Source organism: Mobula hypostoma, chromosome 30, assembly GCF_963921235.1.
Source record: "Mobula hypostoma chromosome 30, sMobHyp1.1, whole genome shotgun sequence".
NCBI lineage: Eukaryota > Metazoa > Chordata > Chondrichthyes > Myliobatiformes > Myliobatidae > Mobula > Mobula hypostoma.
This window is the reverse complement of record NC_086126.1, coordinates 16,616,643-16,632,845: the sequence shown is the minus strand read 5'-3', so window position 1 is coordinate 16,632,845 and position 16,203 is coordinate 16,616,643. Positions and strand designations below refer to the sequence as shown.

General features: G+C 49.0%; 1 protein-coding gene across 5 annotated transcripts in view; it reads right to left on the bottom strand.

Moving 5' to 3' along the window:
• Nucleotides 1-16,203, bottom strand: part of atg2a (autophagy related 2A) — a 320,380-nt gene that overhangs the window by 256,173 nt on the left and 48,004 nt on the right. For all 5 annotated transcript variants that reach the window (XM_063036273.1, XM_063036274.1, XM_063036277.1 and 2 more), the window contains exon 4: nucleotides 7,562-7,664. In XM_063036273.1, coding sequence (XP_062892343.1) covers nucleotides 7,562-7,664 — 103 coding nt within the window. The remainder of the gene's footprint in view (nucleotides 1-7,561; nucleotides 7,665-16,203) is intronic.

Genomic DNA, 16,203 nt, shown 5'->3' with positions numbered 1-16,203 from the left:
ACGGCACAATTCACAACGACCAAACCACGGCACAATTCACAACGACCAAACCACGGCACAATTCACAACGACCAACCCACAGGACAATTCACAACGACCATCCCACAGGACAATTCACAACGACCATCCCACACCACAATTCACAACGACCAAACCACGGCACAATTCACAACGACCAAACCACGGCACAATTCACAACGACCAAACCACGGCACAATTCACAACAACCATCCCACACCACAATTCACAACGACCAAACCACGGCACAATTCACAACGACCATCCCCCACCACAATTCACAACGACCATCCCCCACCACAATTCACAATGACCAAACCACGGTACAATTCACAACGACCATCCCCCACCACAATTCACAACGACCATCCACCACCACAATTCACAACGACCAAACCACGGCACAATTCACAACGACCAAACCACGGCACAATTCACAACGACCAAACCACGGCACAATTCACAACGACCAACCCACAGGACAATTCACAACGACCATCCCACAGGACAATTCACAACGACCATCCCACACCACAATTCACAACGACCAAACCACGGCACAATTCACAACGACCAAACCACGGCACAATTCACAACGACCAAACCACGGCACAATTCACAACAACCATCCCACACCACAATTCACAACGACCAAACCACGGCACAATTCACAACGACCAAACCACGGCACAATTCACAACGACCAAACCACGGCACAATTCACAACGACCAAACCACGGCACAATTCACAACGACCAACCCACAGGACAATTCACAACGACCATCCCATAGCACAATTCACAACGGCCATCCCACAGGGCAATTCACAAACGACCACCCCACAGGACAATTCACAACGACCATCCCACAGCACAATTCACAACGTCCATCCCACAGCACAATTCACAACGTCCATCCCACAGCACAATTCACAACCTCCATCCCACAGCACAATTCACAATGACCAACCCAGAGGACAATTCACAACGTCCATCACACTATAGAACCAAAGAAACTACAGCACAGAAACAGGCCCTTTGGCCCTTCTTGGCTGTGCCGAACCATTTTCTGCCTAGTCCCACTGACCTGCACACGGACCATATCCCTCCATACACCTCCCATCCTTGTATCTGTCCAATTTATTCTTAAATGTTAAAAAAGAACCCGCATTTACCACCTCGTCTGGCAGCTCATTCCATACTCCCACCACTCTCTGTGTGAAGAAGCCCCCACTAATGTTCCCTTTAAACTTTTCCCCCCTCACTCTTAACCCATGTCCTCTGGTTTTTTTCTCCCCTTGCCTCAGTGGAAAAAGCCTGCTTGCATTCACTCTATCTATACCCATCATAATTTTATATACCTCTATCAAATCTCCCCTCATTCTTCTATGCTCCAGGGAATAAAGTCCTAACCTATTCAACCTTTCTCTGTAACTGAGTTTCTCAAGTCCCGGCAACATCCTGGTAAACCTTCTCTGTACTCTTTCAACCTTATTTATATCCTTCCTGTAATTTGGTGACCAAAACTGAACACAATACTCCAGATACGGCCTCACCAATGCCTTATACAACCTCATCATAACATTCCAGCTCTTATACTCAATACTTCGATTAATAAAGGCCAATGTACCAAAAGCTCTCTTTACGACCCTATCTACCTGTGACGACACTTTTAGGGAATTTTGTATCTGTATTCCCAGATCCCTCTGTTCCACTGCACTCCTCAGTGCCTTACCATTAACCCTGTATGTTCTATGTTGGTTTGTCCTTCCAACGTGCAATACCTCACACTTGTCAGTATTAAACTCCATCTGTGCTCCACACGGCACAATTCACAACGACCATCCCGCACCACAATTCACAACGACCAACCCACACCACAATTCACAACGACCATCCCACAGCACAATTCACAACGACCATCCCACACCACAATTCACAACATCCATCCCACAGGACAATTCACAATGACCGTCCCACAGCACAATTCACAACGACCAACCCACCGCACAATTCACAACGACCATCCCACAGGGCAATTCACAAACGACCATCCCACAGGACAATTCACAACGAGCATCCCACAGCACAATTCACAACGACCGTCCCACAGCACAATTCACAACGACCATCCCACAGCACAATTCACAACGACCGTCCCACAGCACAATTCACAACGACCATCCCACAGGACAATTCACAACGTCCATCCCACACCACAATTCACAACGACCATCCCACACCACAATTCACAACGACCGTCCCACAGGACAATTCACAACGACCAACCCACACCACAATTCACAACGTCCATCCCACCGCACAATTCACAACGACCAACACACAGCACAATTCACAACGTCCATCCCACACCACAATTCACAACGACCATCCCACGGCACAATTCACAACGACCATCCCACAGCTCAATTCACAACGACCGTCCCACGGCACAATTCACAACGACCAACCCACAGGACAATTCACAACGACCATCCCACAGGACAATTCACAACGACCGTCCCACAGCACAATTCACAACGACCGTCCCACAGCACAATTCACAACGACCAACCCACACCACAATTCACAACGTCCAACCCACACCACAATTCACAACGTCCATCCCACACCACAATTCACAACGACCATCCCACGGCACAATTCACAACGTCCAACCCACGGCACAATTCACAACGACCAAACCACAGCATAATTCACAACGACCGTCCCACAGCACAATTCACAACGACCAACCCACACCACAATTCACAACGACCAACCCACACCACAATTCACAACGACCATCCCACAGCACAATTCACAACGACCGTCCCACAGCACAATTCACAACGACCATCCCACAGCACAATTCACAACGACCATCCCACAGCTCAATTCACAACGACCATCCCACGGCACAATTCACAACGACCATCCCACGGCACAATTCAGAATGACCATCCCACGGCAAATTCACAACGACCGTCCCACAGGACAATTCACAACATCCATCCCACAGAACAATTCACAACGACCGTCCCACAGCACAATTCACAACGACCATCCCACAGCTCAATTCACAACGACCATCCCACGGCACAATTCAGAATGACCATCCCACGGCAAATTCACAACGACCGTCCCACAGGACAATTCACAACATCCATCCCACAGAACAATTCACAACGACCGTCCCACACCACAATTCACAAACGACCACCCCACAGGACAATTCACAACGACCATCCCACGGCACAATTCAGAATGACCATCCCACAGCTCAATTCACAACGACCATCCCACGGCAAATTCACAACGACCGTCCCACAGGACAATTCACAACATCCATCCCACAGGACTATTCACAACGACCGTCCCACAGCACAATTCACAACGACCAACCCACAGGACAATTCACAACGACCATCCCACAGGACAATTCACAACGACCAACCCACAGCACAATTCACAACGACCATCACACACCACAATTCACAACGACCATCCCACAGGACAATTCACAACGACCATCCCACAGGACAATTCACAACGACCAACCCACAGCACAATTCACAACGACCATCTCACAGCTCAATTCACAATGACCATCCAACCTACTACCTGGTACATCTTTGGACTGTGGGAGGAAACCAGAGCACTGGGAAATATCCCACAAGCTTACAGGAAGACTCCTCACAAAGCTCTGGTCAGTGATGACCAGTGCTTTCACTGATAAGACCTGCTAATGACAACATAATTACACACTAACACTGTAGAAACTCAGCAGGTCAGGCAGCATCTTTGACAGAATCAACACTCGATGTTTCTGGATTCTGCTGAAATGAGGATCATTAATATTGAAATGACAACTGTTCATTGCTAAAATAAGAATCATTTACAACTGAAATAAGGTCCCTTTAAGATGATGAGAGGCACAGACCAAGTGGATAATCTGAGACTTTTTCCAAAGGTAGAAACAGCTAATACAAGGGGTTATAATTGGAGGATTCAGCATGACATCCAAAACTTTAACAAACTCCGATTGATGTGCGGTGGAGAATACAGTGCCTTAAAAAAAACATTAACCCCCGCACCCACCCCTCCCCGGAAGTTTTCACGTTTTAATGTTTTACAATGTTGAATCACAGTGGATTTAATTTGGCTTTTTTATATCCTGATCAACAGAGAAAGACTCTTTCACGTCAAAGTGAAAACAGATCTCTACAAAGTGATCTAAATTAATTACAAATATAAAACACAAAGTAATTGATTGCATAGGTGTTCACTCCCTTTAATATGACACATCAAATCATCGCTGGTGTAGTCAATTGGTTTTAGAAGTCACATGGAGATCTGGTTTTGGAAACATGAGCACGATAATGGTGTTTTAATTGATTGTAGTAAAATTAACCCTGTATTTAGAAGGTCCAACTGCTGGTGAGTCAGTATTCCGGCAAAAACTACACCATGGAGACAAAAGAACACTCCAAGCAACTCCCGAAAAGTTTACTGAAAAGCACACGTTAGGAAATGAATACAAGAAAGTTTCCAAGTCACTGAGTATCCCTTGGAGTACAGTTAAGTCAATCACCAAGGGATGGAAGAATATGACACAGCTGTAAATCTGTCTAGATCAGACCATCCTCAAAAACTGAGTGACCGTGCAAGAAGGGGCCAGTGAGGGAGGCCACCAAGAGACCCATGACAACTCTGGAGGAGTTACAAGCTTCAGTGGCTGGGATGGGAGAGACTGTGCATACAACAACTGTTGTCTGGGTGATTCACCAGTCACAGCTTTATTGGAGAACGGCAAAGTGAAAGCCACTGTTGAAAAATAACTCGCATGAAACCTTGGCTAGAGTTTGCCTGAATGCATGTTAGAGACTCTGAAGTCGGCTGGAAGAAGGTTCTATGGTCTGATGAAACCAAAATTGATCTTTTTTGGCCATCAGATTAACATCACTCTATGTTTGGTGAAAGCCAAACACCACACATCTTCAAAAACACACCATCCCTACCATGTGGGGATGTTTCACTGCAACAGGCCCTGGATGGCTTGTGAAGGTAGAGGGTAAAATGAATGCAGCGAAATACAGGGAAACCCTGGAGGAAAACCTGATGCAGTCTGCAAGAGAACTGAGACTTGGGAAAAGATTTGTTTTCCAGCAGGACAATGACCCCAAGCACAAAGTTAAAATTGCACAGGAATGGCTTAAAAACAACAAAGTTAATGTCCTGGAGTGGCCAAGTCAGAGTTCACACCTCAATCGAATGGGGAATTTGTAGCTGGACTTGAAAAGGGCTGTTCACTCACGATCCCCATGCAATCTGACAGAACTTGAGCAGTTTTGTAAAGAAGAATGGGAGAAAAAATGCAGTGTCCAGAAGTGCAAAGTTGACAGAGACCTATCCACACAGACTCAGGCTATAATTGTTGTCAAAGGTGCATCTACTAAATACCGACTTGAAGAGGGTGAAAACTTATGCAATTATTTTGTGTTTAATAATTGTAATAAATTTAGACCAATTTGTTTTCACGTGAAAGAGTCTTTTCTGTTGATCAGTGTCAAAACAGCCAAATTAAATCCACTGTGATTCAACGTTGTAAAACAATAAAACATGAAAACTTCCGGGGGGCGGGGAGGGTGAATATTTTTTATAGGCACTGGATATTGGCTGGTTGCAACGCAGCCTGGTATGGTACCAACAAAGCCTTTGAACAGAAAATCCAGTCCATCACATGTTAAAGCCCTCTCCACCACTGAACACAGGAAAGCAGCATCCATCATCAGGGACCCCCACCACCCAGGACATGCTGTCTTCTCACTGCTACCATCAGGAAGAAGGTACAGGAGCCTCAGGTCCCACATCACCAGGTTCAGGAACAGTTATTACCTCTCAACCATCAGGCTCCTGAACCAGTGAGGATAACCTCAACTCTGAACTGATTCCATCGGGAAGGAGGTACAGGAGCCTCAGGTCCTAAGATGGGCAGTATTTCATAGATTCTATGGTTATTATTCTATATATTTATTGAGTATGTCCAGAAGAAAATGAATCTCAGCGTTGTATATGGTGATATACATGTTCCCCGATAATAAATTTACTTTGAACTTTGATCATGGTCATTGTTTACATAGTTACATACATATCATATCTACATAGGTCAGCACAACATTGTGGGCTGAAGGGCCTGTATTATGCTGTGCTATTCTATGTTCTAAAAAATCTTCTCCAAGGTTCATCACCTCATTGTAGTAGAGAAGCTTGTGAGTTCCTGAGATCCCAAGGTAGGACCACCCATGGTAGTAAGGTCAAAGGGGAGGATCCAGACAGAGGCCTCAACAGTGGAGCTGGCAGAAGATGATGACACATCACAACAGCAGCGAAGACAGAGCAAAGCTGCTGCAGTGAGGGGTCCCCAGTCCTTTGCACTCCATGCTACTGGACCCTGACCCTGACCTGTCAAGGACTGTGCAGTGGCTGCCCGTGCATCAAGTTCCCATTGTTAAACAAAGTCATGCACAGTTATTCTCCATTTATGCGGATGCCAGATCGTCATCTACAGCCACCTGAGGACCCACCAGTAGACCACTCGTTAGGAGAACATCATACTCAACTTGAGGACCGACCAGTAGACAACCCTTTAGGAGAACATCATACTCGACTTGAGGACCCACCTGAGGATCCACCAGTAGACAAACCTTTAGGAGAACATCATACTCAAACTTGAGGACCGACCAGTAGACAACCCTTTAGGAGAACATCATACTCCACTTGAGGACCCACCTGAGGATCCACCAGTAGACAACCCTTTAGGAGAACATCATACTGGAATTAAGGACCCACCAGTAGACAACCCTTTAGGAGAACATCACACTGGAATTAAGGACCCACCAGTAGACAACCCTTTAGGAGAACATCATACTGGAATTAAGGACCCACCAGTAGACAACCCTTTAGGAGAACATCATACTTGACTTGAGGACCCACCAGTAGACAACTCATTAGGAGAACATCATACTCGACTTGAGAATCCACCAGTAGACAACCCTTTGGGAGAACATCATACTGGAATTAAGGACCCACCAGTAGACAACCCTTTAGGAGAACATCATACTCAACATCAGGAACAACCTGAGGACCCACCAGTAGGCAACCCTTTAGGAGAACGTCAAACTCGGTTCCAGTGATCGCACTGCCACGTTCTAAAATGGAAGTATTTGGTGCAGTGTATTGAAACAGTTGGACAGAGTGGATGGGATATTTAGAAAGTAAGACGAGTGCTGTTGGTCTGATCGGAATATGGGAAACCACGGTTGTTGGGAATAGTGGGAGTGTGATATTGGAGATCTCAAGTTCTCCGGTCAATTCCTTCACTACAAACTATCTTCAAGAGGAGATTTTCATCTGGAACCCTGGTCCTATAGAGTTTCACAGCTCAGACTCCGAGACCAATCCCCAATCAGCACCCAAGGGGCCCACCCAGTCATACCACTGCTCTCAATCAACCCCAAAGCTGAACGGGTGTTGCCACTGACCTCTTTATGTGCACCTCCAGGGCCACACCAGTCCTGGAGCCGTCGGGGGTGTGTTCTACTCGCACGATGGTATCCAGGAACGTCACTTTTATCTTCCTCAGCACTGGTCAGTTAGAAGAAAAATTGAGAAAATCCATTCAGTACAAGAATATAACACGAGTCAAGCACAATGCAGATGCCCTGGCTGGGAGAAGTAACAGCACTCACTTCTCATACCACAAAGAGCTCCACCGTTAACAAACTATAAAACCAGTCGCCTTTAGTTAACGATGGTCACCAAGTTTAATAGTCATTCAACCATATATAAATACCCATGAACACAGCCAAAAGAAACAGCATACAAAACCCAGTACCAATAGACACATACAGAACAAAGCACATATAAGATATTGTGGCGGCTCGCCTACGTGGCAAGCGAACCGGCTCCAGCAATCGCAGGCGAGTCCGCAGCCAGCGGCAACCGAGAGGGGTCTGAGTGCGGGGCAGACCTCGGCCCGGAAGCGGACGTCACTTCCACCCCGCGAAGAGCGGGGGATGCTGAGAGCGGGCGTGGATTGAAACAGTAAACAGTTCAACCAGACCCTGCTCGACTCAGTGTGTTGCTTTCACTCGTTGCGTATCAGCGCGACTACTATATATATATATATATATATATATATATATATAGTCCAAGTTCCCAGAGTCCATGAATGTTGCAGCAGTCTGCAGTTGAACACAATACAGTTCGTCCTCTGCCAAGTGAGCACTAGGGGGCAGCACTGACTCCAGCTTGGATGCCACACCATGTTGTCTCCGGTGGGGCAGACTGACTCTGACACCCTTCTCCGAGGCAGCTCCATACAGGCAATACTCCAGCTTCAGGCCTGGCGACTGAGACTACTCAGCTCCCCCTGACATCCACCAATAAATCAGTGAATCGGACTTGCAGCATTCCACGTTAACAATGTCCAACTGGGTCCTGCGATCACGGTAAAAGCGACTGAGACAATCACTCGCTGTTAGACTGCACACCACCTTCGCGCACCCACTCCTCTGACACCCCCCTGACTCCAGCAGCCAGTACGATCCACACCAGTTCCTCCACCAACGAGCAACTCGCTGATGGGGTAGACCTGCAGTGCTTTAAATTCTTAATTTCCAGCAGGGTCTTGCAATCTTAAAAGATGTTTAAAAGGAACGATAACAACCTTGGTTGACCCTGTAGAAGCGGCTGCCATTGATCACGCCACCACCTGACGGGGAATATAGACGCCCATAGCGACAAATGAAGGGTCACGGCCCAAAGCTTTGACTCTTTATTCCTCTCCATATCTGACCGGCTGAGTTCCTCCAGCATTTAGTGTGTGTTGCTCCTGACCTGACACATGGCCAGTCTCGGACATTGAGGAATAAATTGTGGTGTAGAGTACCAAGAGCTACCCTGCTCTCCCTATAGTACCACAGGATATTTTAGTCTCAAAATTGCAAAGATGTATTTAATATCATGTCATAATTCTCTTTACCCTTCCATAAATCACGCCTATTCTGATACCTCTCTTCACACTCGTGAACACCCTACCTACTCCAAATACACATCACACTGACCCACACTCCCCAAATCCAGAACTCAAACAGGGCCTCATTTTAATCTCATCAGGTCCTGCTGAAGGGTCTGAAACGTTGACTGTTTATTCCCCTCCACTGATGCCACCTGCCCCACTGAGTTCCTCCATGAAGCTTTAAAGGGCATTCGGCAGACCGTCCCTAGAGTATTGTGAGCAGATTTGGGAAACTTATCTAAGAAAGGATGTGCTAGCCTTGGAGAGGGTCTGGAGGAGGTTCGTGAGAATGAAAATGAAAGGGTTAACGTATGTGGAATGATCAATAGCTCTGGGCCTGCACACACCAGAATGAGGAGAATCTCACTGAAACCTATCGGATATTGGAAAGGCTCGATAGAGTGAACATGGAATGGAGAGGAACGTGGAGAGGATAGTGGGAGAGTCTAGGACCAGAGGGCACAGATAGAGTGGATGTGGAGAGGATGCTTCCTGTAATGGTGGAGTCTAGGACCAGAAGACACAGACAGAGTGGATGTGGAGATGATGTTTCCTATACTGGGGGAGTCTAGGACCAGAGGACACAGATAGAGTGGATGTGGAGAGGATGTTTCCTATACTGGGGGAGTCTAGGACCAGAGGACACAGATAGAGTGGATGTGGAGAGGATGCTTCCTGTAATGGTGGAGTCTAGGACCAGAAGACACAGATAGAGTGGATGTGGAGAGGATGTTTCCTATAGTGGGGGAGTCTAGGACCAGAGGACACAGACAGAGTGGATGTGGAGAAGATGTTTCCTATACTGGGGGAGTCTAGGACCAGAGAACGCAGATAGAGTTGACGTGGAGATGATGTTTCCTATAGTGGGGGAGTCTCGGACCAGAGGACACAGATAGAGTGGATGTGGAGAGGATGTTTCCTATAGTGGGGGAGTCTAGGACCAGAGGGCAGTGATAGAGTGGATGTAGACAGGATGTTTCCTATAGTGGGGGAGTCTATGAACAGAGGGAGCAGATACAGTTGATGTGGAGAGGAACATCAGTTCTCCACAAGTTTTCATCACCCCTGTCTACATATCCCTCACCACATCGATTGCAATCACTGGAGGAGTGTTGTCGTATCATCAGCTCTCTACAGAACACACATCACAACAGTGTCTTCACAATTTATTGTGTTTTCTTCGTTCTTTTTTCATGGTTTTCTTTCAATACTGCATTGGAACTGGATGGAGAACTATTTCCTTTACAGTATGACTCCTGCACCCAGCATCTATCTGGGTGACGGTAAATAATGTCAATCTGATCTCATAGGTTGTGATTGGAACAGGAGAGTAGGATATACCATCGCTATCACATTCCAGAACCAATCACCTCTTCCCGGTGTTGCTTCCACGTTCTCCACCTCGTCCATTACTGTCAGTCCAGCATCTCCTCTTGCTCTCCCACAACCTCTGCAACCTACCGTTTCGCATTCTTCATTTTTAAGTGTTTCTCCCCAAATGTAAGGAATTTCATCGCACCATGCTGCACATGACGACCACTGCTCTGCTATGGATCGCACAGGGTGAACAGTAAGGATCAGGTGGGTGAGATATGAAGGGATGGGGTCAGTGTGATTAGACTGCCTTGTATTGTTAACGTTCGGGGATTGTCTCTACATCCACTCTATCTGTGTCCTCTGGTCCAAGACTCCCCCACCATAGGAAACATCCTCTCCACATCCACTCTATCTGTGCCCTCTGGTCCTAGACTCCCCAACCATAGGAAACATCCTCTCCACATACACTCTATCTGTGTCCTCTGGTCCGAGACTCCCCAACTATAGGAAACATCCTCTCCACATCCACTCTATCTGTGTCCTCTGGTCCGAGACTCCCCAACTATAGGAAACATCCTCTCCACATCCACTCTATCTGTGTCCTCTGGTCCAAGACTCCCCCACTATAGGAAACATCCTCTCCATATCCACTCTACCTGTGTCCTCTGGTCCTAGACTCCTCCACTACAGGAAACATCCTCTCCACATCCACTCTATTGAGGTCTTTCAAAATTTGATAGGTTTCACGGAGATCACCCTTTATTCCTCTGAACTCCAGAATCAACTGATCCTCACATGGTCACCCTTTCATTCCCAGAATCATTCTTGTGAAACCTCTCCAATATCAGCACATCCTTTCTGAGATAAGGGGCCCAAAACAGCTACTGTGGTCCATCCCGCTTAAAAAAAAAACCACACTGGAAGACGAAGAAGTACTTTGTAAGATTGTGGATGAGAGCTTTTCTTTGGCTGGTGGGGTTGGAGGTGGTACTGCTGGGGATAATGTGAGCAAGGTTGGTGGATGGGGTTGGAGGTGGTACTGGTGGGGATAATGTGAAGCAAGATTGGTGGATGGGGTTGGACGTGGTACTGCCGGGAATAATGTGAAGCAAGGTTGGTGGAAGGGGTTGGAGGTGGTACTGGTGGGGATAATGTGAAGCAAGGTTGGTGGATGGGGTTGGAGGTGGTACTGGTGGGGATGATGTGAAGCAAGGTTGGTGGATGGGGTTGGAGGTGGTGCTGGTGGGGATAATGTGAAGCAAGGTTGGTGGATGGGGTTGGAGATGGGACTGCTGGGGATAATGTGAAGCAAGGTTGGTGGATGGGGTTGGAAGTGGTACTGCTGGGGATAATGTGAAGCAAATTTGGTGGATGGGGTTGGAGGTGGGACTGGTGGGGATAATGTGAAGCAAGGTTGGTGGATGGGGTTGGAGGTGGTACTGCTGGGGATAATGTGAAGCAAGGTTGGTGGATGGGGTTGGAGGTGGTACTGGTGGGGATAATATGAAGCAAGGTTGGTGGATGGGGTTGGAGATGGTACTGCTGGGGATAATGTGAAGCAAGGTTAGTGGATGGGGTTGGAGGTGGTACTGCTGGGGATAATGTGAAGCAAGGTTGGTGGATGGGGTTGGAGGTGGTACTGGTGGGGATAATGTGAAGCAAGATTGGTGGATGGGGTTGGACGTGGTACTGCTGGGGATAATGTGAAGCAAGGTTGGTGGATGGGGTTGGAGGTGGTACTGGTGGGGATAATGTGAAGCAAGGTTGGTGGATGGGGTTGGAGATGGTACTGCTGGGGATAATGTGAAGCAAGTTTGGTGGATAGGGTTGGAGATGGTATTGCTGGGGATAATGTGAAGCAAGGTTGATGGATGGGGTTGGAGGTGGTACTGCTGGGGATAATCTGAAGCAAGGTTGGTGGATGGGGTTGGAGATGGTACAGGTGGGGATAATGTAAAGCAAGGTTGGTGGATGGGGTTGGAGGTGATACTGCTGGTGATAATGTGAAGCAAGGTTGGTGGACGGGGTTGGAGGTGGTGCTGCTGGGGATAATGTGAAGCAAGGTTGGTGGATGGGGTTGGAGGTGGTACTGGTGGAGATAATGTGAAGCAAGATTGGTGGATGGGGTTGGACGTGGTACTGCCGGGGATAATGTGAAGCAAGGCTGGTGGATGGGGTTGGAGGTGGTACTGGTGGGTATAATGTGAAGCAAGGTTGGTGGATGGGGTTGGAGGTGGTACTGGTGGGGATAATGTGAAGCAAGGTTGGTGGATGGGGTTGGAGGTGGTACAGGTGGGGATAATGTGAAGCAAGGTTGGTGGATGGGGTTGGAGGTGCGACTGCTGGGGATAATCTGAAGCATGGTTGGTGGATGGGGTTGGAGGTGGTACTGCTGCGGATAATGTGAAGCAAGTTTGGTGGATGGGGTTGGAGGTGGGGCTGCTGGGGATAATGTGAAGCAAGGTTGGTGGATGGGGTTGGAGGTGGTACTGCTGGGGATAATGTGAAGCAAGGTTGGTGGATGGGGTTGGAGGTGGTACTGGTGGGGATCATGTGAAGCAAGGTTGGTGGATGCGTTTGGAGGTGGTACTGGTGGGGATAATGTGAAGCAAGGTTGGTGGATGCGGTTGGAGGTGGTGCTGCTGGGGATAATGTGAAGCAAGGTTGGTGGATGGGGTTGGAGGTGGTACTGCTGGGGATAATGTGAAGCAAGGTTGGTGTTAATGGGGTTCGAGGTGGTACTGCTGGGGATAATGTGAAGCCAGGTTGGTGGATGGGGTTGGAGGTGGTACTGCTGGGGATAATGTGAAGCAAGGTTGGTGGATGGGGTTGGAGGTGGTACTGCCGGGGATAATGTGAAGCAAGGTTGGTGGATGGGGTTGGAGATGGTACTGCCGGGGATAATGCGAAGCAAGGTTGGTGGATGGGGTTGGAGGTGGTACTGCTGCGGATAATGTGAAGAAAGGTTGGTGGATGGGGTTGGAGGTGGTGCTGCTGCGGATAATGTGAAGCAAGGTTGGTGGATGGGGTTGGAGCTGGGACTGCAGGGGATAATGTGAAGCAAGGTTGGTGGATGGGGTTGGAGGTGGTACAGCTGGGGATAATGTGAAGCAAGGTTGGTGGATGGGGTTGGAGGTGGTACTGGTGGATGGGGTTGAGGGGGTGCTGCTGCGGATAATGTGAAGCAAGGTTGGTGGATAGGGTTGGAGGTGGGACTGCAGGCGATAATGTGAAGCAAGGTTGGTGGATGGGGTTGGAGGTGGTACAGCTGGGGATAATGTGAAGCAAGGTTGGTGGATGGGGTTGGAGGTGGTACTGGTGGGGATAATGTGAACCAAGGTTGGTGGATGGGGTTCGAGGTGGTACTGCTGGGGATAATGTGAAGCAGGGTTGGTGGATGGGGATGGAGGTGGTACTGCTGGGGATAATGTGAAGCAAGGTTGGTGGATGGGGTTGGAGGTGGTACTGGTGGGGATAATGCGAAGCAAGGTTGGTGGATGGGGTTGGACGTGGTACTGGTGGGGATAATGTGAAGCAAGGTTGGCGGATGGGGTTCGAGGTGGTACTGGTGGGGATAATGTGAAGCAAGGTTGGTGGATGGGTTTGGAGGTGGTACTGGTGGGGATAATGGGAAGCAAGGTTGGTGGATGGGGTTGGAGGTGGTACTGGTGGGGATAATGTGAAGCAAGGTTGGTGGATGGGGTTGGAGGTGGTACTGCTGGGGATAATGTGAAGCAAGGTTGGTGGATGGGGTTGGAGGTGGTGCTGCTGGGGATAATGTGAAGCAAGGTTGGTGGATGGGGTTGGAGGTGGTGCTGCTGGGGATAATGTGAAGCAAGGTTGGTGGATGGGGTTGGAGGCCGTACTGCTCGGGATAATGTGAAGCAAGGTTGGTGGATGGGGTTGGAGGTGGTACTGCTGGGGATAAGGTGAAGCAAGGTTGGTGGATGCGTTTGGAGGTGGTACTGGTGGGGATAATGTGAAGCAAGGTTGGTGGATGCGGTTGGAGGTGGTGCTGCTGGGGATAATGTGAAGCAAGGTTGGTGGATGGGGTTGGAGGTGGTACTGGTGGGGATAATGTGAAGCAAGGTTGGTGGATGGGGTTGGAGGTGGTACTGGTGGGGATAATGTGAAGGAAGGTTGGTGGATGGGGTTGGAGTTGGTACTGCTGGGGACAATTTGAAGCAAGGTTGGTGGATGGGGTTGGAGGTGGTACTGGTGGGGATAATGTGAAGCAAGGTTGGTGGATGGGGTTGGAGGTGATACTGGTGGGGATAATGTGAAGCAAGGTTGGTGGATGGGGTTGGAGGTGGTACTGGTGGGGATAATGTGAAGCAAGGTTGGTGGATGGGGTTGGAGGTGGTACTGCTGGGGATAAGGTGAAGCAAGGTTGGTGGATGCGTTTGGAGGTGGTACTGGTGGGGATAATGTGAAGCAAGGTTGGTGGATGCGGTTGGAGGTGGTGCTGCTGGGGATAATGTGAAGCAAGGTTGGTGGATGGGGTTGGAGGTGGTACTGCTGGGGATAATGTGAAGCAAGGTTGGTGTTAATGGGGTTCGAGGTGGTACTGCTGGGGATAATGTGAAGCCAGGTTGGTGGATGGGGTTGGAGGTGGTACTGCTGGGGATAATGTGAAGCAAGGTTGGTGGATGGGGTTGGAGGTGGTACTGGTGGAGATAATGTGAAGCAAGGTTGGTGGATGGGGTTGGAGGTGCAACTGCTGGGGATAATGTGAAGCAAGGGTGGTGGATGGGGTTGGAGGTGGTACTGCTGGGGATAATCTGAAGCAAGGTTGGTGGATGGGGTTGGAGGTGGTACTGCTGGGGATAATGTGAAGCAAGGTTGGTGGATGGGGTTGGAGCTGGTACTGCCGGGGATAATGTGAAGCAAGTATGGTGGATGGGGTTGGAGATGGTACTGCCGGGGATAATGCGAAGCAAGGTTGGTGGATGGGGTTGGAGGTGGTACTGCTGCGGATAATGTGAAGAAAGGTTGGTGGATGGGGTTGGAGGTGGTGCTGCTGCGGATAATGTGAAGCAAGGTTGGTGGATGGGGTTGGAGGTGGTACAGCTGGGGATAATGTGAAGCAAGGTTGGTGGATGGGGTTGGAGGTGGTACTGGTGGATGGGGTTGAGGGGGTGCTGCTGCGGATAATGTGAAGCAAGGTTGGTGGATGGGGTTGGAGGTGGTACTGCAGGGGATAATGTGAAGCAAGGTTGGTGGATGGGGTTGGAGGTGGTACTGCTGGGGATAATGTGAAGCAAGGTTGGTGGATGGGGTTGGAGGTGGTACTGGTGGGATAATGTGAACCAAGGTTGGTGGATGGGGTTCGAGGTGGTACTGCTGGGGATAATGTGAAGCAGGGTTGGTGGATGGGGATGGAGGTGGTACTGCTGGGGATAATGTGAAGCAAGGTTGGTGGATGGGTTGGAGGTGGTACTGGTGGGGATAATGCGAAGCAAGGTTGGTGGATGGGGTTGGACGTGGTACTGGTGGGGATAATGTGAAGCAAGGTTGGCGGATGGGGTTCGAGGTGGTACTGGTGGGGATAATGTGAAGCAAGGTTGGTGGATGGGTTTGGAGGTGGTACTGGTGGGGATAATGGGAAGCAAGGTTGGTGGATGGGGTTGGAGGTGGTACTGGTGGGGATAATGTGAAGCAAGGTTGGTGGATGGGGTTGGAGGTGGTACTGCTGGGGATAATGTGAAGCAAGGTTGGTGGATGGGGTTGGAGGTGGTGCTGCTGGGGATAATGTGAAGCAAGGTTGGTGGATGGGGTTGGAGGTGG